The sequence below is a fragment of the Gadus macrocephalus genome, chromosome 14, assembly GCF_031168955.1.
Source record: "Gadus macrocephalus chromosome 14, ASM3116895v1".
NCBI classification, from domain to species: domain Eukaryota; kingdom Metazoa; phylum Chordata; class Actinopteri; order Gadiformes; family Gadidae; genus Gadus; species Gadus macrocephalus.
The window spans coordinates 25,894,402-25,920,226 of record NC_082395.1 but is presented as its reverse complement, the minus strand read 5'-3'; the positions used below and the strand labels follow the sequence as shown (position 1 = coordinate 25,920,226).

The 25,825-nt window shown below is 40.9% G+C and overlaps 3 protein-coding genes across 5 annotated transcripts; all 3 read right to left on the bottom strand.

The window, feature by feature from the left end:
- Positions 1-1,020: 1,020 nt before the first annotated feature.
- Positions 1,021-4,306, bottom strand: LOC132472175 (uncharacterized). 2 transcript variants are annotated; one of them, XM_060071657.1, is made up of 5 exons: positions 4,115-4,306; positions 3,034-3,301; positions 2,184-2,903; positions 1,866-2,007; positions 1,022-1,745 (listed from the first exon to the last, which is right to left on the bottom strand). In XM_060071657.1, the coding sequence occupies exons 2-5, from the start codon at positions 3,227-3,229 to the stop codon at positions 1,277-1,279; spliced, it is 1,527 nt and encodes a 508-aa protein (XP_059927640.1). In that variant the 5' UTR covers positions 3,230-3,301; positions 4,115-4,306; the 3' UTR covers positions 1,022-1,276. The 2 variants fall into 2 exon arrangements, with proteins under 2 accessions (XP_059927641.1, XP_059927640.1); XM_060071658.1 differs by lacking the exon at positions 4,115-4,306 and having other exon boundaries at positions 1,021-1,745; positions 3,034-3,718.
- A 10,538-nt stretch (positions 4,307-14,844) lies between these two features.
- On the bottom strand, positions 14,845-18,128 carry LOC132472167 (uncharacterized). Of its 2 annotated transcripts, XM_060071646.1 has the most exons (5): positions 17,937-18,128; positions 16,856-17,123; positions 16,006-16,725; positions 15,688-15,829; positions 14,846-15,567 (listed from the first exon to the last, which is right to left on the bottom strand). In XM_060071646.1, the coding sequence occupies exons 2-5, from the start codon at positions 17,049-17,051 to the stop codon at positions 15,099-15,101; spliced, it is 1,527 nt and encodes a 508-aa protein (XP_059927629.1). In that variant the 5' UTR covers positions 17,052-17,123; positions 17,937-18,128; the 3' UTR covers positions 14,846-15,098. The 2 variants fall into 2 exon arrangements, with proteins under 2 accessions (XP_059927630.1, XP_059927629.1); XM_060071647.1 differs by lacking the exon at positions 17,937-18,128 and having other exon boundaries at positions 14,845-15,567; positions 16,856-17,540.
- Positions 18,129-23,526: 5,398 nt separating this feature from the next.
- On the bottom strand, positions 23,527-25,364 carry LOC132472243 (uncharacterized). The gene is made up of 3 exons (XM_060071763.1): positions 24,686-25,364; positions 24,368-24,509; positions 23,527-24,247 (listed from the first exon to the last, which is right to left on the bottom strand). The coding sequence occupies exons 1-3, from the start codon at positions 25,362-25,364 to the stop codon at positions 23,779-23,781; spliced, it is 1,290 nt and encodes a 429-aa protein (XP_059927746.1). The 3' UTR covers positions 23,527-23,778.
- Between the last annotated feature and the right edge of the window lie 461 nt (positions 25,365-25,825).

Sequence of the window (25,825 nt, the reverse complement as noted above, 5' to 3'; positions counted from 1 at the left end):
ATTCTGGCGCTCTGAAAAGCATTTTGCGGGCATAAAAACAAGAAACGTTGACATCTCTGTCAATTTCAGTTCAAACGTGTTACTAAGCTTACTAAAGGGTTATTGGGCCATACTAAACCATTTGGAAGTGGAATAGGGGAGAGCCGGGTCGATTGAAACACTTTGCAGTTAAACGTCTTTTTCAAAGATGACGTTACGTATACAAATAATTTTAACATGTGATCAACAACTCACAGGTGTGTTCTCTTAATTACAAGTGAAATTTAATACATATGTTGGATGATCGAGCTGTTATTTAACTTTGAACGCAAGTTGACATTTGTTTCAAACGCCCCGCCTAGTCGGGACGTTTGAAACACGCATGCGGGACGAATGAAACAGCATATTTTAAAAATAATCTATTGCCCTTACTCTTGTTTTTACGCTACATACCAGACAACATACTAGTGTACTCGTCATTGCTAAAATTTCACATAATTCCGCATAATATAAATAGGTCAAAATATATTTTTGGCCCGTGCGTAATTGTCAAGATGCACATTTCGGTTAAAACTCACCTTTTTTCTTTTGGACGACTAAATTTGCATTAAATTTACTTATTTCCCTGTCCTAAGTAATGTTTAAGGATACACGGTTGAACACCCTTTTATTTATTTTAAACAAAAACTACCAGGTCAACAGGATATCACGAGACCTGTTACATCTGAAATGTATCCAAGCGCCGCACGGGGTTAACTTCTTTTCGACACGCTCAGCACGGCGCACAGAAGCATCCGAAGTCTCTGTGGACAGGTAAGTGGCTAAACTTATTTTTTCTGATAAATATTGTGTAATTGTCTGCACATTTACATGAACATTATGTTGAAATCATAATAAGCAGAACTTTGACACTCTAGCTGATGGATGGTAATGGCTGGAGAAAAGGATAAATCGGCAAGCCATGTGTCGTGACCAAGAGCAAGGGTGTAGAAGGCTAGCCTATAGCTTATGCCCAGCAGTTCTTAAGTGTGCATGTCCACTAAATTAAATTATTATTGTCATAATTTAATGTAGCCATTGTTATTTTTGATGCGTTACCATGATGGACGAAAAGTAGGCCTACCCTGCAAAATATTTAATAGCCAAGCTCCCACTCATAGCCTAACCCAGGCCTCATAGTTAGTTAGTTAGTTAATCAGTCTATAATGTTAAGTGAATTGTGCTGTAGGCCTACATTTACAGTATTTCCACTGCAAACTAGTGAAGACACATGGACAGTATAGTAGGCTGAATATTTTTATTCTTTGTCACACAGGTGACACAGGTAGTGTGCACTCCCGTCGGTGCAAGCCTCATGCGACCACTTATAGCAAAATACACACTGGACCCACTCTTCCCCAGACATCGAGGCGCTGAAGAGCTCGCAGCACACGAGGCAGCTGACGTCCTCGCTGGATAGGCCTAAATAAATTGGAGATGTAGAGGCAGCAATGGTGGTGAACTCTGCTGCCTCCGGAACAGGACAAACTAGGCCTAAGGTGGGGCTGACTCCATCAGCGGGCCAGGTGATGGTGGGAGGAGCAGCTGAGGTGGCACCAGGGGTGACTCCAGCAAGGGGGGCGGCTTCAGGAGCGGGCGAGAAGAGCCTCTTCTTGGGAGCCCGAGAGGAGGGAGGCTGCTTGGCGGGACGACGCTGCTTCACAGTTCCCTGTTTTTCCGCCTCTAAAGCAGCCCTCACCGGGGTGTCCGTAAGTATAGCAGTTGTCCTGAAACATTAAATTGGACGTTTTAATGATAATTGAATTACTTTAAATGTGGTAGGTCTACATGACTGTAGACAAAGGAAGTCCAGACAAGATATGAGATGCAAGAGTAACTCCACTTGCCTCTTTCTCCCTCTTCTCTTTGTGATCTTTCTAGGTCCGGCCTTAGGGTAAGGCCGGACGATGTCCGGGCTGAATTCAACGGCCTCTCCCTCAGGCTGGACAGCTTCGTCAGGCCCGGCAGCTCGATCAGGTACATCCATGCCTGCCAAAGGACACATTTAAAAAATACACACTTTTAAATAAATGTTTATAAACACAGCTTCTCTGCCGTCCACTACCCTATGGACTTCTTTTATGAACTTGGACTTATGGGACTATTTACTTATCTATTATTAACCTTTGTTTAATCCTCTGTTGCTTCTGATGAACAGTTCCTACCTGAAGTGGCACCTGGAGAAGCGCTGACCTCGTCACCCGAAGCCTGGGGAGGAGGACGGTCTGTCGAATAGGCTCCGGCGAAGTCCTTTTCCTCAAATGCAGAGGGGTTAAAAGGCCAGATCCCTGGACTTGAGAACCCGGAGGTGATGTTGTTCACTGTTGCAGCCTTTGGTAAGGCTTCAGCAACGATGGAGGGCACATCATAAATTGAGATGTTTATCCCTGGGTGGCTCCTCATCCACCTGTCCGCCGCACTGTTTACGTACCCCTTAAGGGGGCCGAAGACACTAATGTCCATTGGCTGCAACCTGTGGGTGCAGTGGGGAGGGAATGACAGCAGCACTATGCCATTGGCTCTGCAGTAATCAATTGCTGCAATTGACAGGTGGGACGTGTGATTGTCCAGCAGGAGGAGCAGCTTCGACTCCTTGGACACACGGGTGTGACTGGTGAAGTGGGCCAGGTACAGGAGGAAGTCTGGCTCCTTCATCCAGCCAGTTGGGTTGCCGCTGCCAGCACAGCCAACGGGTCCACCCCTCAGGAAGTGGTCTTTGAACCGCTTACGGGGGAAGATGAAAAATGGCGGAACAAGGTCGCCCTGAGCATTGCCTGCCAGGGCAACTGTGACCAGGGTCCCCCTCTCCGCTGAGGTCACTGACCCGACCTGCTTCTGCCCCATCTGGGCGACGACACGGTCTGGCACCTGGACAGTGGTGACCCCTGTAAATAGTTGTGTGAGTATAGTTGTATATAATATAGTTGTGTGTATATAGTTGTGTATATATATAGTTGTGTGTATATAGTTGTGTATATAGTTGTGTTTTATGTTAATAAAGTTCATAGTAAATACCTGTTTCATCAATGTTCCAAATATCCTTGGCCTGGAACTGGTGCCGGTCCAGCACTGTCTTTAAATTTTGGTGGAACAAGTTTACATTACTTGGGTTGAAACTTGACAACCGTTGTTGGCTAGTGGCCTCTGGACGCCGAAGGGAGAGGCTGCCACTGCGCTCCATGAAGGAGGTGAACCAGTCCTTCCCCGCCATGCTCTTCCTCGACCAGGATGCAGGGAATGGGCAGCTGAAGTGCACTGCCAGCTCAAAGGCAAATTTTCTGACCTGAAGGGGTCATAAAAAGTTGATGTACATTTGTGTGTTTATGTTTATGTTATTTGTTCATATTTATTAATTAAAGCATGTGCATAGCATACATGTGTGCCTGTCCTACAACTTATGTAGCCCTTTTCACAACACTGACCTCATTAGGGGTGAGCCCAAAATAAATGGCTGCTGCCCTCTTCAGGTAGTCCCTGACCTTTCCCTCCTGCGCTGCGTTAAAAACCCTATTGTGCGGGTTATAGCCAGGGGACCTAGCCGCTTCACTGCCCTCTTCTGCCCTCCGCTTGAGGTAGCGTGACAACGTCACATGGTTAATGTTGTTGGCCAACGCTGCCTGCCTCACTGAGCTCCCAGAATTGACCTCGCTGCAGGCCCTGGCATACACCCATGCAGGAACCAGCCCACGGGAGGTGGTTCTCCTTCTCACACGCGGCATTTTTCACTCAGTAATAATCTGTTGATGCATGTGATAAACACGTTTTGTTCATTCAAAATGTTATTAATTCAAAGCAATAGTTATTCATTGCAAAACATTTATTAATTCTGTGATTTATACAGGTAATGATCGTGCAATGTTCGCGTAATTACGCATGATGATGTGCGGGACGTTTGAAACAGGTGTTTCAATCGTCCCGACAGCGACTACTGACACTTAAACCTTTTTTACCTCTAAACTTCAAAACTGTGACATTGCACACTTTATCACAGGTTTAAATACTAATTCATCTGTTGTATAGTGATATTATTATGGCATGAAACATAAAATACAACTATTTATTACAAAAAAACTACCGCAGGAAGGATTTTACTTACAGCTCTCGAAAACAGGTTTGCGGGATAACTTTTGAACGGCGTGACGTCATTACACAAAATTTCCCGGGGTTGGTCAGTCTTGCTTGCTGAACGTAGTGACGAATTTTGACGTGAAAGCCTTGCGTGGTTTTCGAGTAAATCGCTGTGTTTCAATCGTCCCGTGTTTCAATCGACCCGGCTCTCCCCTACATTCGTTTTGAGTGAAATCAACAATGTGAGGTCAAAAACACGTTGTTGGTCGAAAAGTGATTCTGGCGCTCTGAAAAGCATTTTAAAGGCATAAAAACAAGAAATGTTGATATCTCTGTCAATTTCAATGCAAACGTGTTACTAAGCTCAGCAATGGGTTATAGGGCCATACTCCACCATTTGGAAGTAGTTTTGAGCAAAATCAACCATGTAAAGTCAAAAACACGTTGTTGGTCGAAAAGTGATTCTGGCGCTCTGAAAAGCATTTTGCAGGCATAAAAACAAGAAATGTTGATATCTCTGTCAATTTCAATGCAAACGTGTTACTAAGCTCAGCAATGGGTTATTGGGCCATACTAAACCATTTAGAAGTGGAATACATTCGTTTTGAGTGAAATCAACAATGTGAGGTCAAAAACACGTTGTTGGTCGAAAAGTGATTCTGGCGCTCTGAAAAGCATTTTGCAGGCATAAAAACAAGAAATGTTGATATCTCTGTCAATTTCAATGCAAACGTGTTACTAAGCTCAGCAATGGGTTATAGGGCCATACTCCACCATTTGGAAGTAGTTTTGAGCAAAATCAACCATGTAAAGTCAAAAACACATTGTCTGTCAAAAAGTGATTCTGGCGCTCTGAAAAGCATTTTGCGGGCATAAAAACAAGAAACGTTGATATCTCTGTCAATTTCAGTTCAAACGTGTTACTAAGCTTACTAAAGGGTTATTGGGCCATACTAAACCATTTGGAAGTGGAATACATTCGTTTTGAGTGAAATCAACAATGTGAGGTCAAAAACACGTTGTTGGTCGAAAAGTGATTCTGGCGCTCTGAAAAGCATTTTAAAGGCATAAAAACAAGAAACGTTGATATCTTTGTCAATTTCAATGCAAACGTGTTACTAAGCTCAGCAATGGATTATAGGGCCATACTCCACCATTTGGAAGTAGTTTTGAGTAAAATCAACCATGTAAAGTCAAAAACACATTGTCTGTCAAAAAGTGATTCTGGCGCTCTGAAAAGCATTTTGCGGGCATAAAAACAAGAAACGTTGATATCTCTGTCAATTTCAGTTCAAACGTGTTACTAAGCTTACTAAAGGGTTATTGGGCCATACTAAACCATTTGGAAGTGGAATACATTCGTTTTGAGTGAAATCAACAATGTGAGGTCAAAAACACGTTGTTGGTCGAAAAGTGATTCTGGCGCTCTGAAAAGCATTTTAAAGGCATAAAAACAAGAAATGTTGATATCTCTGTCAATTTCAATGCAAACGTGTTACTAAGCTCAGCAATGGGTTATAGGGCCATACTCCACCATTTGGAAGTAGTTTTGAGCAAAATCAACCATGTAAAGTCAAAAACACGTTGTTGGTCGAAAAGTGATTCTGGCGCTCTGAAAAGCATTTTGCAGGCATAAAAACAAGAAATGTTGATATCTCTGTCAATTTCAATGCAAACGTGTTACTAAGCTCAGCAATGGGTTATAGGGCCATACTCCACCATTTGGAAGTAGTTTTGAGCAAAATCAACCATGTAAAGTCAAAAACACATTGTCTGTCAAAAAGTGATTCTGGCGCTCTGAAAAGCATTTTGCGGGCAAAAAAACAAGAAACGTTGATATCTCTGTCAATTTCAGTTCAAACGTGTTACTAAGCTTACTAAAGGGTTATTGGGCCATACTAAACCATTTGGAAGTGGAATACATTCGTTTTGAGTGAAATCAACAATGTGAGGTCAAAAACACGTTGTTGGTCGAAAAGTGATTCTGGCGCTCTGAAAAGCATTTTAAAGGCATAAAAACAAGAAACGTTGATATCTCTGTCAATTTCAATGCAAACGTGTTACTAAGCTCAGCAATGGATTATAGGGCCATACTCCACAATTGGAAGTAGTTTTGAGTAAAATCAACCATGTTAAGTCAAAAACACATTGTCTGTCAAAAAGTGATTCTGGCGCTCTGAAAAGCATTTTGCGGGCATAAAAACAAGAAACGTTGATATCTCTGTCAATTTCAGTTCAAACGTGTTACTAAGCTTACTAAAGGGTTATTGGGCCATACTAAACCATTTGGAAGTGGAATACATTCGTTTTGAGTGAAATCAACAATGTGAGGTCAAAAACACGTTGTTGGTCGAAAAGTGATTCTGGCGCTCTGAAAAGCATTTTAAAGGCATCCATACTAAACAATTTGGAAGTGGAATACATTGGATTTGAGCGAAATCAACAATGTAAGATCAAAAACACACTGTTGGTCTTAAAGTGATTCTAGCGCTCTGAAAAGCATTTTGCAGGCATAAAAACGAGAAATGTTGATATCCGTCAATTTCAGTTCAAACGTGTTACTAAGCTTACCAAAGGGTTATTGGGCCATACTAAACCATTTGGAAGTGGAATACATTGGATTTGAGCGAAATCAACAATGTAAGGTCAAAAACACATTGTTGGTCTAAAAGTGATTCTGGCGCTCTGAAAAGCATTTTGCAGGCATAAAAACGAGAAATGTTGATATCCGTCAATTTCAATGCAAACGTGTTACTAAGCTTACCAAAGGGTTATTGGGCCATACTAAACCATTTGGAAGTGGAATACATTCGTTTTGAGAGAAATCAACAATGTGAGGTCAGAAACACGTTGTTGGTCGAAAAGTGATTCTGGCGCTCTGAAAAGCATTTTGCAGGCATAAAAACAAGAGATGTTGATATCTGTCAATTTCAGTTCAAACGTGTTACTAAGCTTACTAAAGGGTTATTGGGCCATACTAAACCATTTGGAAGTGGAATACATTCGTTTTGAGCAAAATCAACAATGTAAGGTCAAAAACACGTTGTTGGTCTAAAAGTGATTCTGGCGCTCTGAAAAGCATTTTGCAGGCATAAAAACAAGAAATGTTGATATCTGTCAATTTCAGTTCAAACGTGTTACTAAGCTTACTAAAGGGTTATCGGGCCATACTAAACCATTTGGAAGGGGTATACTTTAGTTTTGAGCAAAATCAACAATGTAAGGTCAAAAACACATTGTTGGTCTAAAGGTGATTCTAGCGCTCTGAAAAGCATTTTGCAGGCATAAAAACAAGAGATGTTGATATCTGTCAATTTCAGTTCAAACGTGTTACTAAGCTTACCAAAGGGTTATTGGGCCATACTAAACAATTTGGAAGTGGAATACATTGGATTTGAGCGAAATCAACAATGTAAGGTCAAAAACACATTGTTGGTCTTAAAGTGATTCTAGCGCTCTGAAAAGCATTTTGCAGGCATAAAAACGAGAAATGTTGATATCCGTCAATTTCAGTTCAAACGTGTTACTAAGCTTACCAAAGGGTTATTGGGCCATACTAAACCATTTAGAAGTGGAATACATTCGTTTTGAGAGAAATCAACAATGTGAGGTCAGAAACACGTTGTTGGTCGAAAAGTGATTCTGGCGCTCTGAAAAGCATTTTGCAGGCATAAAAACAAGAAATGTTGATATCTGTCAATTTCAGTTCAAACGTGTTACTAAGCTTACTAAAGGGTTATTGGGCCATACTAAACCATTTGGAAGTGGAATACATTCGTTTTGAGCAAAATCAACAATGTAAGGTCAAAAACACGTTGTTGGTCTAAAAGTGATTCTGGCGCTCTGAAAAGCATTTTGCAGGCATAAAAACAAGAAATGTTGATATCTGTCAATTTCAGTTCAAACGTGTTACTAAGCTTACTAAAGGGTTATCGGGCCATACTAAACCATTTGGAAGGGGTATACTTTAGTTTTGAGCAAAATCAACAATGTAAGGTCAAAAACACATTGTTGGTCTAAAGGTGATTCTAGCGCTCTGAAAAGCATTTTGCAGGCATAAAAACAAGAGATGTTGATATCTGTCAATTTCAGTTCAAACGTGTTACTAAGCTTACCAAAGGGTTATTGGGCCATACTAAACAATTTGGAAGTGGAATACATTGGATTTGAGCGAAATCAACAATGAAAGGTCAAAAACACATTGTTGGTCTTAAAGTGATTCTAGCGCTCTGAAAAGCATTTTGCAGGCATAAAAACGAGAAATGTTGATATCCGTCAATTTCAGTTCAAACGTGTTACTAAGCTTACCAAAGGGTTATTGGGCCATACTAAACCATTTGGAAGTGGAATACATTCGTTTTGAGAGAAATCAACAATGTGAGGTCAGAAACACGTTGATGGTCGAAAAGTGATTCTGGCGCTCTGAAAAGCATTTTGCAGGCATAAAAACAAGAAATGTTGATATCTGTCAATTTCAGTTCAAACGTGTTACTAAGCTTACTAAAGGGTTATTGGGCCATACTAAACCATTTGGAAGTGGCATACTTTAGTTTTGAGCAAAATCAACAATGTAAGGTCAAAAACACATTGTTGGTCTAAAGGTGATTCTAGCGCTCTGAAAAGCATTTTGCAGGCATAAAAACAAGAGATGTTGATATCTGTCAATTTCAGTTCAAACGTGTTACTAAGCTTACCAAAGGGTTATTGGGCCATACTAAACAATTTGGAAGTGGAATACATTGGATTTGAGCGAAATCAACAATGTAAGATCAAAAACACACTGTTGGTCTTAAAGTGATTCTAGCGCTCTGAAAAGCATTTTGCAGGCATAAAAACAAGAAACGTTGATATCTCTGTCAATTTCAGTTCAAACGTGTTACTAAGCTTACTAAAGGGTTATTGGGCCATACTAAACCATTTGGAAGTGGAATACATTCGTTTTGAGTGAAATCAACAATGTGAGGTCAAAAACACGTTGTTGGTCGAAAAGTGATTCTGGCGCTCTGAAAAGCATTTTAAAGGCATCCATACTAAACAATTTGGAAGTGGAATACATTGGATTTGAGCGAAATCAACAATGTAAGATCAAAAACACACTGTTGGTCTTAAAGTGATTCTAGCGCTCTGAAAAGCATTTTGCAGGCATAAAAACGAGAAATGTTGATATCCGTCAATTTCAGTTCAAACGTGTTACTAAGCTTACCAAAGGGTTATTGGGCCATACTAAACCATTTGGAAGTGGAATACATTGGATTTGAGCGAAATCAACAATGTAAGGTCAAAAACACATTGTTGGTCTAAAAGTGATTCTGGCGCTCTGAAAAGCATTTTGCAGGCATAAAAACGAGAAATGTTGATATCCGTCAATTTCAATGCAAACGTGTTACTAAGCTTACCAAAGGGTTATTGGGCCATACTAAACCATTTGGAAGTGGAATACATTTGTTTTGAGAGAAATCAACAATGTGAGGTCAGAAACACGTTGTTGGTCGAAAAGTGATTCTGGCGCTCTGAAAAGCAATTTGCAGGCATAAAAACAAGAGATGTTGATATCTGTCAATTTCAGTTCAAACGTGTTACTAAGCTTACTAAAGGGTTATCGGGCCATACTAAACCATTTGGAAGGGGTATACTTTAGTTTTGAGCAAAATCAACAATGTAAGGTCAAAAACACGTTGTTGGTCTAAAGGTGATTCTAGCGCTCTGAAAAGCATTTTGCAGGCATAAAAACAAGAGATGTTGATATCTGTCAATTTCAGTTCAAACGTGTTACTAAGCTTACCAAGGGTTATTGGGCCATACTAAACCATTTGGAAGTGGAATACATTCGATTTGAGAGAAATCAACAATGTGAGGTCAAAAACTCATTGTTGGTCTAAAAGTGATTCTAGCGCTCTGAAAAGCATTTTGCAGGCATAAAAACGAGAAATGTTGATATCCGTCAATTTCAATGCAAACGTGTTACTAAGCTTACCAAAGGGTTATTGGGCCATACTAAACCATTTGGAAGTGGAATACATTCGTTTTGAGAGAAATCAACAATGTGAGGTCAGAAACACGTTGTTGGTCGAAAAGTGATTCTGGCGCTCTGAAAAGCATTTTGCAGGCATAAAAACAAGAGATGTTGATATCTGTCAATTTCAGTTTAAACGTGTTACTAAGCTTACCAAATGGTTAACGGGCCATACTAAACCATTTGGAAGTGGCATACTTTAGTTTTGAGGGAAATCAACAATTTTGAGGTCAGAAACACGTTGTTGGTCGAAAAGTGATTCTGGCGCTCTGAAAAGCATTTTGCAGGCATAAAAACAAGAGATGTTGATATCTGTCAATTTCAGTTCAAACGTGTTACTAAGCTTACTAAAGGGTTATCGGGCCATACTAAACCATTTGGAAGGGGTATACTTTAGTTTTGAGCAAAATCAACAATGTGAGGTCAAAAACACATTGTTGGTCTAAAGGTGATTCTAGCGCTCTGAAAAGCATTTTGCAGGCATAAAAACAAGAGATGTTGATATCTGTCAATTTCAGTTCAAACGTGTTACTAAGCTTACCAAAGGGTTATTGGGCCATACTAAACCATTTGGAAGTGGAATACATTCGTTTTGAGAGAAATCAACAATGTGAGGTCAAAAACTCATTGTTGGTCTAAAAGTGATTCTAGCGCTCTGAAAAGCATTTTGCAGGCATAAAAACGAGAAATGTTGATATCCGTCAATTTCAATGCAAACGTGTTACTAAGCTTACCAAAGGGTTATTGGGCCATACTAAACCATTTGGAAGTGGAATACATTCGTTTTGAGAGAAATCAACAATGTGAGGTCAGAAACACGTTGTTGGTCGAAAAGTGATTCTGGCGCTCTGAAAAGCATTTTGCAGGCATAAAAACAAGAGATGTTGATATCTGTCAATTTCAGTTTAAACGTGTTACTAAGCTTACCAAATGGTTAACGGGCCATACTAAACCATTTGGAAGTGGCATACTTTAGTTTTGAGGGAAATCAACAATTTTGAGGTCAGAAACACGTTGTTGGTCGAAAAGTGATTCTGGCGCTCTGAAAAGCATTTTGCAGGCATAAAAACAAGAGATGTTGATATCTGTCAATTTCAGTTCAAACGTGTTACTAAGCTTACTAAAGGGTTATCGGGCCATACTAAACCATTTGGAAGGGGTATACTTTAGTTTTGAGCAAAATCAACAATGTAAGGTCAAAAACACATTGTTGGTCTAAAGGTGATTCTAGCGCTCTGAAAAGCATTTTGCAGGCATAAAAACAAGAGATGTTGATATCTGTCAATTTCAGTTCAAACGTGTTACTAAGCTTACCAAAGGGTTATTGGGCCATACTAAACCATTTGGAAGTGGAATACATTCGTTTTGAGAGAAATCAACAATGTGAGGTCAAAAACTCATTGTTGGTCTAAAAGTGATTCTAGCGCTCTGAAAAGCATTTTGCAGGCATAAAAACGAGAAATGTTGATATCCGTCAATTTCAATGCAAACGTGTTACTAAGCTTACCAAAGGGTTATTGGGCCATACTAAACCATTTGGAAGTGGAATACATTCGTTTTGAGAGAAATCAACAATGTGAGGTCAGAAACACGTTGTTGGTCGAAAAGTGATTCTGGCGCTCTGAAAAGCATTTTGCAGGCATAAAAACAAGAAATGTTGATATCTGTCAATTTCAGTTCAAACGTGTTACTAAGCTTACTAAAGGGTTATTGGGCCATACTAAACCATTTGGAAGTGGAATACATTCGTTTTGAGCAAAATCAACAATGTAAGGTCAAAAACACGTTGTTGGTCTAAAAGTGATTCTGGCGCTCTGAAAAGCATTTTGCAGGCATAAAAACAAGAAATGTTGATATCTGTCAATTTCAGTTCAAACGTGTTACTAAGCTTACTAAAGGGTTATCGGGCCATACTAAACCATTTGGAAGGGGTATACTTTAGTTTTGAGCAAAATCAACAATGTAAGGTCAAAAACACATTGTTGGTCTAAAGGTGATTCTAGCGCTCTGAAAAGCATTTTGCAGGCATAAAAACAAGAGATGTTGATATCTGTCAATTTCAGTTCAAACGTGTTACTAAGCTTACCAAAGGGTTATTGGGCCATACTAAACAATTTGGAAGTGGAATACATTGGATTTGAGCGAAATCAACAATGTAAGGTCAAAAACACATTGTTGGTCTTAAAGTGATTCTAGCGCTCTGAAAAGCATTTTGCAGGCATAAAAACGAGAAATGTTGATATCCGTCAATTTCAGTTCAAACGTGTTACTAAGCTTACCAAAGGGTTATTGGGCCATACTAAACCATTTGGAAGTGGAATACATTCGTTTTGAGAGAAATCAACAATGTGAGGTCAGAAACACGTTGATGGTCGAAAAGTGATTCTGGCGCTCTGAAAAGCATTTTGCAGGCATAAAAACAAGAAATGTTGATATCTGTCAATTTCAGTTCAAACGTGTTACTAAGCTTACTAAAGGGTTATTGGGCCATACTAAACCATTTGGAAGTGGCATACTTTAGTTTTGAGCAAAATCAACAATGTAAGGTCAAAAACACATTGTTGGTCTAAAGGTGATTCTAGCGCTCTGAAAAGCATTTTGCAGGCATAAAAACAAGAGATGTTGATATCTGTCAATTTCAGTTCAAACGTGTTACTAAGCTTACCAAAGGGTTATTGGGCCATACTAAACAATTTGGAAGTGGAATACATTGGATTTGAGCGAAATCAACAATGTAAGATCAAAAACACACTGTTGGTCTTAAAGTGATTCTAGCGCTCTGAAAAGCATTTTGCAGGCATAAAAACAAGAAACGTTGATATCTCTGTCAATTTCAGTTCAAACGTGTTACTAAGCTTACTAAAGGGTTATTGGGCCATACTAAACCATTTGGAAGTGGAATACATTCGTTTTGAGTGAAATCAACAATGTGAGGTCAAAAACACGTTGTTGGTCGAAAAGTGATTCTGGCGCTCTGAAAAGCATTTTGCAGGCATAAAAACAAGAAATGTTGATATCTCTGTCAATTTCAATGCAAACGTGTTACTAAGCTCAGCAATGGGTTATTGGGCCATACTAAACCATTTGGAAGTGGAATACATTCGTTTTGAGTGAAATCAACAATGTGAGGTCAAAAACACGTTGTTGGTCGAAAAGTGATTCTGGCGCTCTGAAAAGCATTTTAAAGGCATAAAAACAAGAAACGTTGATATCTCTGTCAATTTCAATGCAAACGTGTTACTAAGCTCAGCAATGGATTATAGGGCCATACTCCACCATTTGGAAGTAGTTTTGAGTAAAATCAACCATGTAAAGTCAAAAACACATTGTCTGTCAAAAAGTGATTCTGGCGCTCTGAAAAGCATTTTGCGGGCATAAAAACAAGAAACGTTGATATCTCTGTCAATTTCAGTTCAAACGTGTTACTAAGCTTACTAAAGGGTTATTGGGCCATACTAAACCATTTGGAAGTGGAATACATTCGTTTTGAGTGAAATCAACAATGTGAGGTCAAAAACACGTTGTTGGTCGAAAAGTGATTCTGGCGCTCTGAAAAGCATTTTAAAGGCATAAAAACAAGAAACGTTGATATCTCTGTCAATTTCAATGCAAACGTGTTACTAAGCTCAGCAATGGATTATAGGGCCATACTCCACCATTTGGAAGTAGTTTTGAGTAAAATCAACCATGTAAAGTCAAAAACACATTGTCTGTCAAAAAGTGATTCTGGCGCTCTGAAAAGCATTTTGCGGGCATAAAAACAAGAAACGTTGACATCTCTGTCAATTTCAGTTCAAACGTGTTACTAAGCTTACTAAAGGGTTATTGGGCCATACTAAACCATTTGGAAGTGGAATAGGGGAGAGCCGGGTCGATTGAAACACTTTGCAGTTAAACGTCTTTTTCAAAGATGACGTTACGTATACAAATAATTTTAACATGTGATCAACAACTCACAGGTGTGTTCTCTTAATTACAAGTGAAATTTAATACATATGTTGGATGATCGAGCTGTTATTTAACTTTGAACGCAAGTTGACATTTGTTTCAAACGCCCCGCCTAGTCGGGACGTTTGAAACACGCATGCGGGACGAATGAAACAGCATATTTTAAAAATAATCTATTGCCCTTACTCTTGTTTTTACGCTACATACCAGACAACATACTAGTGTACTCGTCATTGCTAAAATTTCACATAATTCCGCATAATATAAATAGGTCAAAATATATTTTTGGCCCGTGCGTAATTGTCAAGATGCACATTTCGGTTAAAACTCACCTTTTTTCTTTTGGACGACTAAATTTGCATTAAATTTACTTATTTCCCTGTCCTAAGTAATGTTTAAGGATACACGGTTGAACACCCTTTTATTTATTTTAAACAAAAACTACCAGGTCAACAGGATATCACGAGACCTGTTACATCTGAAATGTATCCAAGCGCCGCACGGGGTTAACTTCTTTTCGACACGCTCAGCACGGCGCACAGAAGCATCCGAAGTCTCTGTGGACAGGTAAGTGGCTAAACTTATTTTTTCTGATAAATATTGTGTAATTGTCTGCACATTTACATGAACATTATGTTGAAATCATAATAAGCAGAACTTTGACACTCTAGCTGATGGATGGTAATGGCTGGAGAAAAGGATAAATCGGCAAGCCATGTGTCGTGACCAAGAGCAAGGGTGTAGAAGGCTAGCCTATAGCTTATGCCCAGCAGTTCTTAAGTGTGCATGTCCACTAAATTAAATTATTATTGTCATAATTTAATGTAGCCATTGTTATTTTTGATGCGTTACCATGATGGACGAAAAGTAGGCCTACCCTGCAAAATATTTAATAGCCAAGCTCCCACTCATAGCCTAACCCAGGCCTCATAGTTAGTTAGTTAGTTAATCAGTCTATAATGTTAAGTGAATTGTGCTGTAGGCCTACATTTACAGTATTTCCACTGCAAACTAGTGAAGACACATGGACAGTATAGTAGGCTGAATATTTTTATTCTTTGTCACACAGGTGACACAGGTAGTGTGCACTCCCGTCGGTGCAAGCCTCATGCGACCACTTATAGCAAAATACACACTGGACCCACTCTTCCCCAGACATCGAGGCGCTGAAGAGCTCGCAGCACACGAGGCAGCTGACGTCCTCGCTGGATAGGCCTAAATAAATTGGAGATGTAGAGGCAGCAATGGTGGTGAACTCTGCTGCCTCCGGAACAGGACAAACTAGGCCTAAGGTGGGGCTGACTCCATCAGCGGGCCAGGTGATGGTGGGAGGAGCAGCTGAGGTGGCACCAGGGGTGACTCCAGCAAGGGGGGCGGCTTCAGGAGCGGGCGAGAAGAGCCTCTTCTTGGGAGCCCGAGAGGAGGGAGGCTGCTTGGCGGGACGACGCTGCTTCACAGTTCCCTGTTTTTCCGCCTCTAAAGCAGCCCTCACCGGGGTGTCCGTAAGTATAGCAGTTGTCCTGAAACATTAAATTGGACGTTTTAATGATAATTGAATTACTTTAAATGTGGTAGGTCTACATGACTGTAGACAAAGGAAGTCCAGACAAGATATGAGATGCAAGAGTAACTCCACTTGCCTCTTTCTCCCTCTTCTCTTTGTGATCTTTCTAGGTCCGGCCTTAGGGTAAGGCCGGACGATGTCCGGGCTGAATTCAACGGCCTCTCCCTCAGGCTGGACAGCTTCGTCAGGCCCGGCAGCTCGATCAGGTACATCCATGCCTGCCAAAGGACACATTTAAAAAATACACACTTTTAAATAAATGTTTATAAACACAGCTTCTCTGCCGTCCACTACCCTATGGACTTCTTTTATGAACTTGGACTTATGGGACTATTTACTTATCTATTATTAACCTTTGTTTAATCCTCTGTTGCTTCTGATGAACAGTTCCTACCTGAAGTGGCACCTGGAGAAGCGCTGACCTCGTCACCCGAAGCCTGGGGAGGAGGACGGTCTGTCGAATAGGCTCCGGCGAAGTCCTTTTCCTCAAATGCAGAGGGGTTAAAAGGCCAGATCCCTGGACTTGAGAACCCGGAGGTGATGTTGTTCACTGTTGCAGCCTTTGGTAAGGCTTCAGCAACGATGGAGGGCACATCATAAATTGAGATGTTTATCCCTGGGTGGCTCCTCATCCACCTGTCCGCCGCACTGTTTACGTACCCCTTAAGGGGGCCGAAGACACTAATGTCCATTGGCTGCAACCTGTGGGTGCAGTGGGGAGGGAATGACAGCAGCACTATGCCATTGGCTCTGCAGTAATCAATTGCTGCAATTGACAGGTGGGACGTGTGATTGTCCAGCAGGAGGAGCAGCTTCGACTCCTTGGACACACGGGTGTGACTGGTGAAGTGGGCCAGGTACAGGAGGAAGTCTGGCTCCTTCATCCAGCCAGTTGGGTTGCCGCTGCCAGCACAGCCAACGGGTCCACCCCTCAGGAAGTGGTCTTTGAACCGCTTACGGGGGAAGATGAAAAATGGCGGAACAAGGTCGCCCTGAGCATTGCCTGCCAGGGCAACTGTGACCAGGGTCCCCCTCTCCGCTGAGGTCACTGACCCGACCTGCTTCTGCCCCATCTGGGCGACGACACGGTCTGGCACCTGGACAGTGGTGACCCCTGTAAATAGTTGTGTGAGTATAGTTGTATATAATATAGTTGTGTGTATATAGTTGTGTATATATATAGTTGTGTGTATATAGTTGTGTATATAGTTGTGTTTTATGTTAATAAAGTTCATAGTAAATACCTGTTTCATCAATGTTCCAAATATCCTTGGCCTGGAACTGGTGCCGGTCCAGCACTGTCTTTAAATTTTGGTGGAACAAGTTTACATTACTTGGGTTGAAACTTGACAACCGTTGTTGGCTAGTGGCCTCTGGACGCCGAAGGGAGAGGCTGCCACTGCGCTCCATGAAGGAGGTGAACCAGTCCTTCCCCGCCATGCTCTTCCTCGACCAGGATGCAGGGAATGGGCAGCTGAAGTGCACTGCCAGCTCAAAGGCAAATTTTCTGACCTGAAGGGGTCATAAAAAGTTGATGTACATTTGTGTGTTTATGTTTATGTTATTTGTTCATATTTATTAATTAAAGCATGTGCATAGCATACATGTGTGCCTGTCCTACAACTTATGTAGCCCTTTTCACAACACTGACCTCATTAGGGGTGAGCCCAAAATAAATGGCTGCTGCCCTCTTCAGGTAGTCCCTGACCTTTCCCTCCTGCGCTGCGTTAAAAACCCTATTGTGCGGGTTATAGCCAGGGGACCTAGCCGCTTCACTGCCCTCTTCTGCCCTCCGCTTGAGGTAGCGTGACAACGTCACATGGTTAATGTTGTTGGCCAACGCTGCCTGCCTCACTGAGCTCCCAGAATTGACCTCGCTGCAGGCCCTGGCATACACCCATGCAGGAACCAGCCCACGGGAGGTGGTTCTCCTTCTCACACGCGGCATTTTTCACTCAGTAATAATCTGTTGATGCATGTGATAAACACGTTTTGTTCATTCAAAATGTTATTAATTCAAAGCAATAGTTATTCATTGCAAAACATTTATTAATTCTGTGATTTATACAGGTAATGATCGTGCAATGTTCGCGTAATTACGCATGATGATGTGCGGGACGTTTGAAACAGGTGTTTCAATCGTCCCGACAGCGACTACTGACACTTAAACCTTTTTTACCTCTAAACTTCAAAACTGTGACATTGCACACTTTATCACAGGTTTAAATACTAATTCATCTGTTGTATAGTGATATTATTATGGCATGAAACATAAAATACAACTATTTATTACAAAAAAACTACCGCAGGAAGGATTTTACTTACAGCTCTCGAAAACAGGTTTGCGGGATAACTTTTGAACGGCGTGACGTCATTACACAAAATTTCCCGGGGTTGGTCAGTCTTGCTTGCTGAACGTAGTGACGAATTTTGACGTGAAAGCCTTGCGTGGTTTTCGAGTAAATCGCTGTGTTTCAATCGTCCCGTGTTTCAATCGACCCGGCTCTCCCCTACATTCGTTTTGAGTGAAATCAACAATGTGAGGTCAAAAACACGTTGTTGGTCGAAAAGTGATTCTGGCGCTCTGAAAAGCATTTTAAAGGCATAAAAACAAGAAATGTTGATATCTCTGTCAATTTCAATGCAAACGTGTTACTAAGCTCAGCAATGGGTTATAGGGCCATACTCCACCATTTGGAAGTAGTTTTGAGCAAAATCAACCATGTAAAGTCAAAAACACGTTGTTGGTCGAAAAGTGATTCTGGCGCTCTGAAAAGCATTTTGCAGGCATAAAAACAAGAAATGTTGATATCTCTGTCAATTTCAATGCAAACGTGTTACTAAGCTCAGCAATGGGTTATTGGGCCATACTAAACCATTTAGAAGTGGAATACATTCGTTTTGAGTGAAATCAACAATGTGAGGTCAAAAACACGTTGTTGGTCGAAAAGTGATTCTGGCGCTCTGAAAAGCATTTTGCAGGCATAAAAACAAGAAATGTTGATATCTCTGTCAATTTCAATGCAAACGTGTTACTAAGCTCAGCAATGGGTTATAGGGCCATACTCCACCATTTGGAAGTAGTTTTGAGCAAAATCAACCATGTAAAGTCAAAAACACATTGTCTGTCAAAAAGTGATTCTGGCGCTCTGAAAAGCATTTTGCGGGCATAAAAACAAGAAACGTTGATATCTCTGTCAATTTCAGTTCAAACGTGTTACTAAGCTTACTAAAGGGTTATTGGGCCATACTAAACCATTTGGAAGTGGAATACATTCGTTTTGAGTGAAATCAACAATGTGAGGTCAAAAACACGTTGTTGGTCGAAAAGTGATTCTGGCGCTCTGAAAAGCATTTTAAAGGCATAAAAACAAGAAACGTTGATATCTTTGTCAATTTCAATGCAAACGTGTTACTAAGCTCAGCAATGGATTATAGGGCCATACTCCACCATTTGGAAGTAGTTTTGAGTAAAATCAACCATGTAAAGTCAAAAACACATTGTCTGTCAAAAAGTGATTCTGGCGCTCTGAAAAGCATTTTGCGGGCATAAAAACAAGAAACGTTGATATCTCTGTCAATTTCAGTTCAAACGTGTTACTAAGCTTACTAAAGGGTTATTGGGCCATACTAAACCATTTGGAAGTGGAATACATTCGTTTTGAGTGAAATCAACAATGTGAGGTCAAAAACACGTTGTTGGTCGAAAAGTGATTCTGGCGCTCTGAAAAGCATTTTAAAGGCATAAAAACAAGAAATGTTGATATCTCTGTCAATTTCAATGCAAACGTGTTACTAAGCTCAGCAATGGGTTATAGGGCCATACTCCACCATTTGGAAGTAGTTTTGAGCAAAATCAACCATGTAAAGTCAAAAACACGTTGTTGGTCGAAAAGTGATTCTGGCGCTCTGAAAAGCATTTTGCAGGCATAAAAACAAGAAATGTTGATATCTCTGTCAATTTCAATGCAAACGTGTTACTAAGCTCAGCAATGGGTTATAGGGCCATACTCCACCATTTGGAAGTAGTTTTGAGCAAAATCAACCATGTAAAGTCAAAAACACATTGTCTGTCAAAAAGTGATTCTGGCGCTCTGAAAAGCATTTTGCGGGCAAAAAAACAAGAAACGTTGATATCTCTGTCAATTTCAGTTCAAACGTGTTACTAAGCTTACTAAAGGGTTATTGGGCCATACTAAACCATTTGGAAGTGGAATACATTCGTTTTGAGTGAAATCAACAATGTGAGGTCAAAAACACGTTGTTGGTCGAAAAGTGATTCTGGCGCTCTGAAAAGCATTTTAAAGGCATAAAAACAAGAAACGTTGATATCTCTGTCAATTTCAATGCAAACGTGTTACTAAGCTCAGCAATGGATTATAGGGCCATACTCCACAATTGGAAGTAGTTTTGAGTAAAATCAACCATGTTAAGTCAAAAACACATTGTCTGTCAAAAAGTGATTCTGGCGCTCTGAAAAGCATTTTGCGGGCATAAAAACAAGAAACGTTGATATCTCTGTCAATTTCAGTTCAAACGTGTTACTAAGCTTACTAAAGGGTTATTGGGCCATACTAAACCATTTGGAAGTGGAATACATTCGTTTTGAGTGAAATCAACAATGTGAGGTCAAAAACACGTTGTTGGTCGAAAAGTGATTCTGGCGCTCTGAAAAGCATTTTAAAGGCATCCATACTAAACAATTTGGAAGTGGAATACATTGGATTTGAGCGAAATCAACAATGTAAGATCAAAAACACACTGTTGGTCTTAAAGTGATTCTAGCGCTCTGAAAAGCATTTTGCAGGCATAAAAACGAGAAATGTTGATATCCGTCAATTTCAGTTCAAACGTGTTACTAAGCTTACCAAAGGGTTATTGGGCCATACTAAACCATTTGGAAGTGGAATACATTGGATTTGAGCGAAATCAACAATGTAAGGTCAAAAACACATTGTTGGTCTAAAAGTGATTCTGGCGCTCTGAAAAGCATTTTGCAGGCATAAAAACGAGAAATGTTGATATCCGTCAATTTCAGTTCAAACGTGTTACTAAGCTTACTAAAGGGTTATCGGGCCATACTAAACCATTTGGAAGGGGTATACTTTAGTTTTGAGCAAAATCAACAATGTAAGGTCAAAAACACATTGTTGGTCTAAAGGTGATTCTAGCGCTCTGAAAAGCATTTTGCAGGCATAAAAACAAGAGATGTTGATATCTGTCAATTTCAGTTCAAACGTGTTACTAAGCTTACCAAAGGGTTATTGGGCCATACTAAACAATTTGGAAGTGGAATACATTGGATTTGAGCGAAATCAACAATGTAAGGTCAAAAACACATTGTTGGTCTTAAAGTGATTCTAGCGCTCTGAAAAGCATTTTGCAGGCATAAAAACGAGAAATGTTGATATCCGTCAATTTCAGTTCAAACGTGTTACTAAGCTTACCAAAGGGTTATTGGGCCATACTAAACCATTTGGAAGTGGAATACATTCGTTTTGAGAGAAATCAACAATGTGAGGTCAGAAACACGTTGATGGTCGAAAAGTGATTCTGGCGCTCTGAAAAGCATTTTGCAGGCATAAAAACAAGAAATGTTGATATCTGTCAATTTCAGTTCAAACGTGTTACTAAGCTTACTAAAGGGTTATTGGGCCATACTAAACCATTTGGAAGTGGCATACTTTAGTTTTGAGCAAAATCAACAATGTAAGGTCAAAAACACATTGTTGGTCTAAAGGTGATTCTAGCGCTCTGAAAAGCATTTTGCAGGCATAAAAACAAGAGATGTTGATATCTGTCAATTTCAGTTCAAACGTGTTACTAAGCTTACCAAAGGGTTATTGGGCCATACTAAACAATTTGGAAGTGGAATACATTGGATTTGAGCGAAATCAACAATGTAAGATCAAAAACACACTGTTGGTCTTAAAGTGATTCTAGCGCTCTGAAAAGCATTTTGCAGGCATAAAAACAAGAAACGTTGATATCTCTGTCAATTTCAGTTCAAACGTGTTACTAAGCTTACTAAAGGGTTATTGGGCCATACTAAACCATTTGGAAGTGGAATACATTCGTTTTGAGTGAAATCAACAATGTGAGGTCAAAAACACGTTGTTGGTCGAAAAGTGATTCTGGCGCTCTGAAAAGCATTTTGCAGGCATAAAAACAAGAAATGTTGATATCTCTGTCAATTTCAATGCAAACGTGTTACTAAGCTCAGCAATGGGTTATTGGGCCATACTAAACCATTTGGAAGTGGAATACATTCGTTTTGAGTGAAATCAACAATGTGAGGTCAAAAACACGTTGTTGGTCGAAAAGTGATTCTGGCGCTCTGAAAAGCATTTTAAAGGCATAAAAACAAGAAACGTTGATATCTCTGTCAATTTCAATGCAAACGTGTTACTAAGCTCAGCAATGGATTATAGGGCCATACTCCACCATTTGGAAGTAGTTTTGAGTAAAATCAACCATGTAAAGTCAAAAACACATTGTCTGTCAAAAAGTGATTCTGGCGCTCTGAAAAGCATTTTGCGGGCATAAAAACAAGAAACGTTGATATCTCTGTCAATTTCAGTTCAAACGTGTTACTAAGCTTACTAAAGGGTTATTGGGCCATACTAAACCATTTGGAAGTGGAATACATTCGTTTTGAGTGAAATCAACAATGTGAGGTCAAAAACACGTTGTTGGTCGAAAAGTGATTCTGGCGCTCTGAAAAGCATTTTAAAGGCATAAAAACAAGAAACGTTGATATCTCTGTCAATTTCAATGCAAACGTGTTACTAAGCTCAGCAATGGATTATAGGGCCATACTCCACCATTTGGAAGTAGTTTTGAGTAAAATCAACCATGTAAAGTCAAAAACACATTGTCTGTCAAAAAGTGATTCTGGCGCTCTGAAAAGCATTTTGCGGGCATAAAAACAAGAAACGTTGACATCTCTGTCAATTTCAGTTCAAACGTGTTACTAAGCTTACTAAAGGGTTATTGGGCCATACTAAACCATTTGGAAGTGGAATAGGGGAGAGCCGGGTCGATTGAAACACTTTGCAGTTAAACGTCTTTTTCAAAGATGACGTTACGTATACAAATAATTTTAACATGTGATCAACAACTCACAGGTGTGTTCTCTTAATTACAAGTGAAATTTAATACATATGTTGGATGATCGAGCTGTTATTTAACTTTGAACGCAAGTTGACATTTGTTTCAAACGCCCCGCCTAGTCGGGACGTTTGAAACACGCATGCGGGACGAATGAAACAGCATATTTTAAAAATAATCTATTGCCCTTACTCTTGTTTTTACGCTACATACCAGACAACATACTAGTGTACTCGTCATTGCTAAAATTTCACATAATTCCGCATAATATAAATAGGTCAAAATATATTTTTGGCCCGTGCGTAATTGTCAAGATGCACATTTCGGTTAAAACTCACCTTTTTTCTTTTGGACGACTAAATTTGCATTAAATTTACTTATTTCCCTGTCCTAAGTAATGTTTAAGGATACACGGTTGAACACCCTTTTATTTATTTTAAACAAAAACTACCAGGTCAACAGGATATCACGAGACCTGTTACATCTGAAATGTATCCAAGCGCCGCACGGGGTTAACTTCTTTTCGACACGCTCAGCACGGCGCACAGAAGCATCCGAAGTCTCTGTGGACAGGTAAGTGGCTAAACTTATTTTTTCTGATAAATATTGTGTAATTGTCTGCACATTTACATGAACATTATGTTGAAATCATAATAAGCAGAACTTTGACACTCTAGCTGATGGATGGTAATGGCTGGAGAAAAGGATAAATCGGCAAGCCATGTGTCGTGACCAAGAGCAAGGGTGTAGAAGGCTAGCCTATAGCTTATGCCCAGCAGTTCTTAAGTGTGCATGTCCACTAAATTAAATTATTATTGTCATAATTTAATGTAGCCATTGTTATTTTTGATGCGTTACCATGATGGACGAAAAGTAGGCCTACCCTGCAAAATATTTAATAGCCAAGCTCCCACTCATAGCCTAACCCAGGCCTCATAGTTAGTTAGTTAGTTAATCAGTCTATAATGTTAAGTGAATTGTGCTGTAGGCCTACATTTACAGTATTTCCACTGCAAACTAGTGAAGACACATGGACAGTATAGTAGGCTGAATATTTTTATTCTTTGTCACACAGGTGACACAGGTAGTGTGCACTCCCGTCGGTGCAAGCCTCATGCGACCACTTATAGCAAAATACACACTGGACCCACTCTTCCCCAGACATCGAGGCGCTGAAGAGCTCGCAGCACACGAGGCAGCTGACGTCCTCGCTGGATAGGCCTAAATAAATTGGAGATGTAGAGGCAGCAATGGTGGTGAACTCTGCTGCCTCCGGAACAGGACAAACTAGGCCTAAGGTGGGGCTGACTCCATCAGCGGGCCAGGTGATGGTGGGAGGAGCAGCTGAGGTGGCACCAGGGGTGACTCCAGCAAGGGGGGCGGCTTCAGGAGCGGGCGAGAAGAGCCTCTTCTTGGGAGCCCGAGAGGAGGGAGGCTGCTTGGCGGGACGACGCTGCTTCACAGTTCCCTGTTTTTCCGCCTCTAAAGCAGCCCTCACCGGGGTGTCCGTAAGTATAGCAGTTGTCCTGAAACATTAAATTGGACGTTTTAATGATAATTGAATTACTTTAAATGTGGTAGGTCTACATGACTGTAGACAAAGGAAGTCCAGACAAGATATGAGATGCAAGAGTAACTCCACTTGCCTCTTTCTCCCTCTTCTCTTTGTGATCTTTCTAGGTCCGGCCTTAGGGTAAGGCCGGACGATGTCCGGGCTGAATTCAACGGCCTCTCCCTCAGGCTGGACAGCTTCGTCAGGCCCGGCAGCTCGATCAGGTACATCCATGCCTGCCAAAGGACACATTTAAAAAATACACACTTTTAAATAAATGTTTATAAACACAGCTTCTCTGCCGTCCACTACCCTATGGACTTCTTTTATGAACTTGGACTTATGGGACTATTTACTTATCTATTATTAACCTTTGTTTAATCCTCTGTTGCTTCTGATGAACAGTTCCTACCTGAAGTGGCACCTGGAGAAGCGCTGACCTCGTCACCCGAAGCCTGGGGAGGAGGACGGTCTGTCGAATAGGCTCCGGCGAAGTCCTTTTCCTCAAATGCAGAGGGGTTAAAAGGCCAGATCCCTGGACTTGAGAACCCGGAGGTGATGTTGTTCACTGTTGCAGCCTTTGGTAAGGCTTCAGCAACGATGGAGGGCACATCATAAATTGAGATGTTTATCCCTGGGTGGCTCCTCATCCACCTGTCCGCCGCACTGTTTACGTACCCCTTAAGGGGGCCGAAGACACTAATGTCCATTGGCTGCAACCTGTGGGTGCAGTGGGGAGGGAATGACAGCAGCACTATGCCATTGGCTCTGCAGTAATCAATTGCTGCAATTGACAGGTGGGACGTGTGATTGTCCAGCAGGAGGAGCAGCTTCGACTCCTTGGACACACGGGTGTGACTGGTGAAGTGGGCCAGGTACAGGAGGAAGTCTGGCTCCTTCATCCAGCCAGTTGGGTTGCCGCTGCCAGCACAGCCAACGGGTCCACCCCTCAGGAAGTGGTCTTTGAACCGCTTACGGGGGAAGATGAAAAATGGCGGAACAAGGTCGCCCTGAGCATTGCCTGCCAGGGCAACTGTGACCAGGGTCCCCCTCTCCGCTGAGGTCACTGACCCGACCTGCTTCTGCCCCATCTGGGCGACGACACGGTCTGGCACCTGGACAGTGGTGACCCCTGTAAATAGTTGTGTGAGTATAGTTGTATATAATATAGTTGTGTGTATATAGTTGTGTATATATATAGTTGTGTGTATATAGTTGTGTATATAGTTGTGTTTTATGTTAATAAAGTTCATAGTAAATACCTGTTTCATTAATGTTCCAAATATCCTTGGCCTGGAACTGGTGCCGGTCCAGCACTGTCTTTAAATTTTGGTGGAACAAGTTTACATTACTTGGGTTGAAACTTGACAACCGTTGTTGGCTAGTGGCCTCTGGACGCCGAAGGGAGAGGCTGCCACTGCGCTCCATGAAGGAGGTGAACCAGTCCTTCCCCGCCATGCTCTTCCTCGACCAGGATGCAGGGAATGGGCAGCTGAAGTGCACTGCCAGCTCAAAGGCAAATTTTCTGACCTGAAGGGGTCATAAAAAGTTG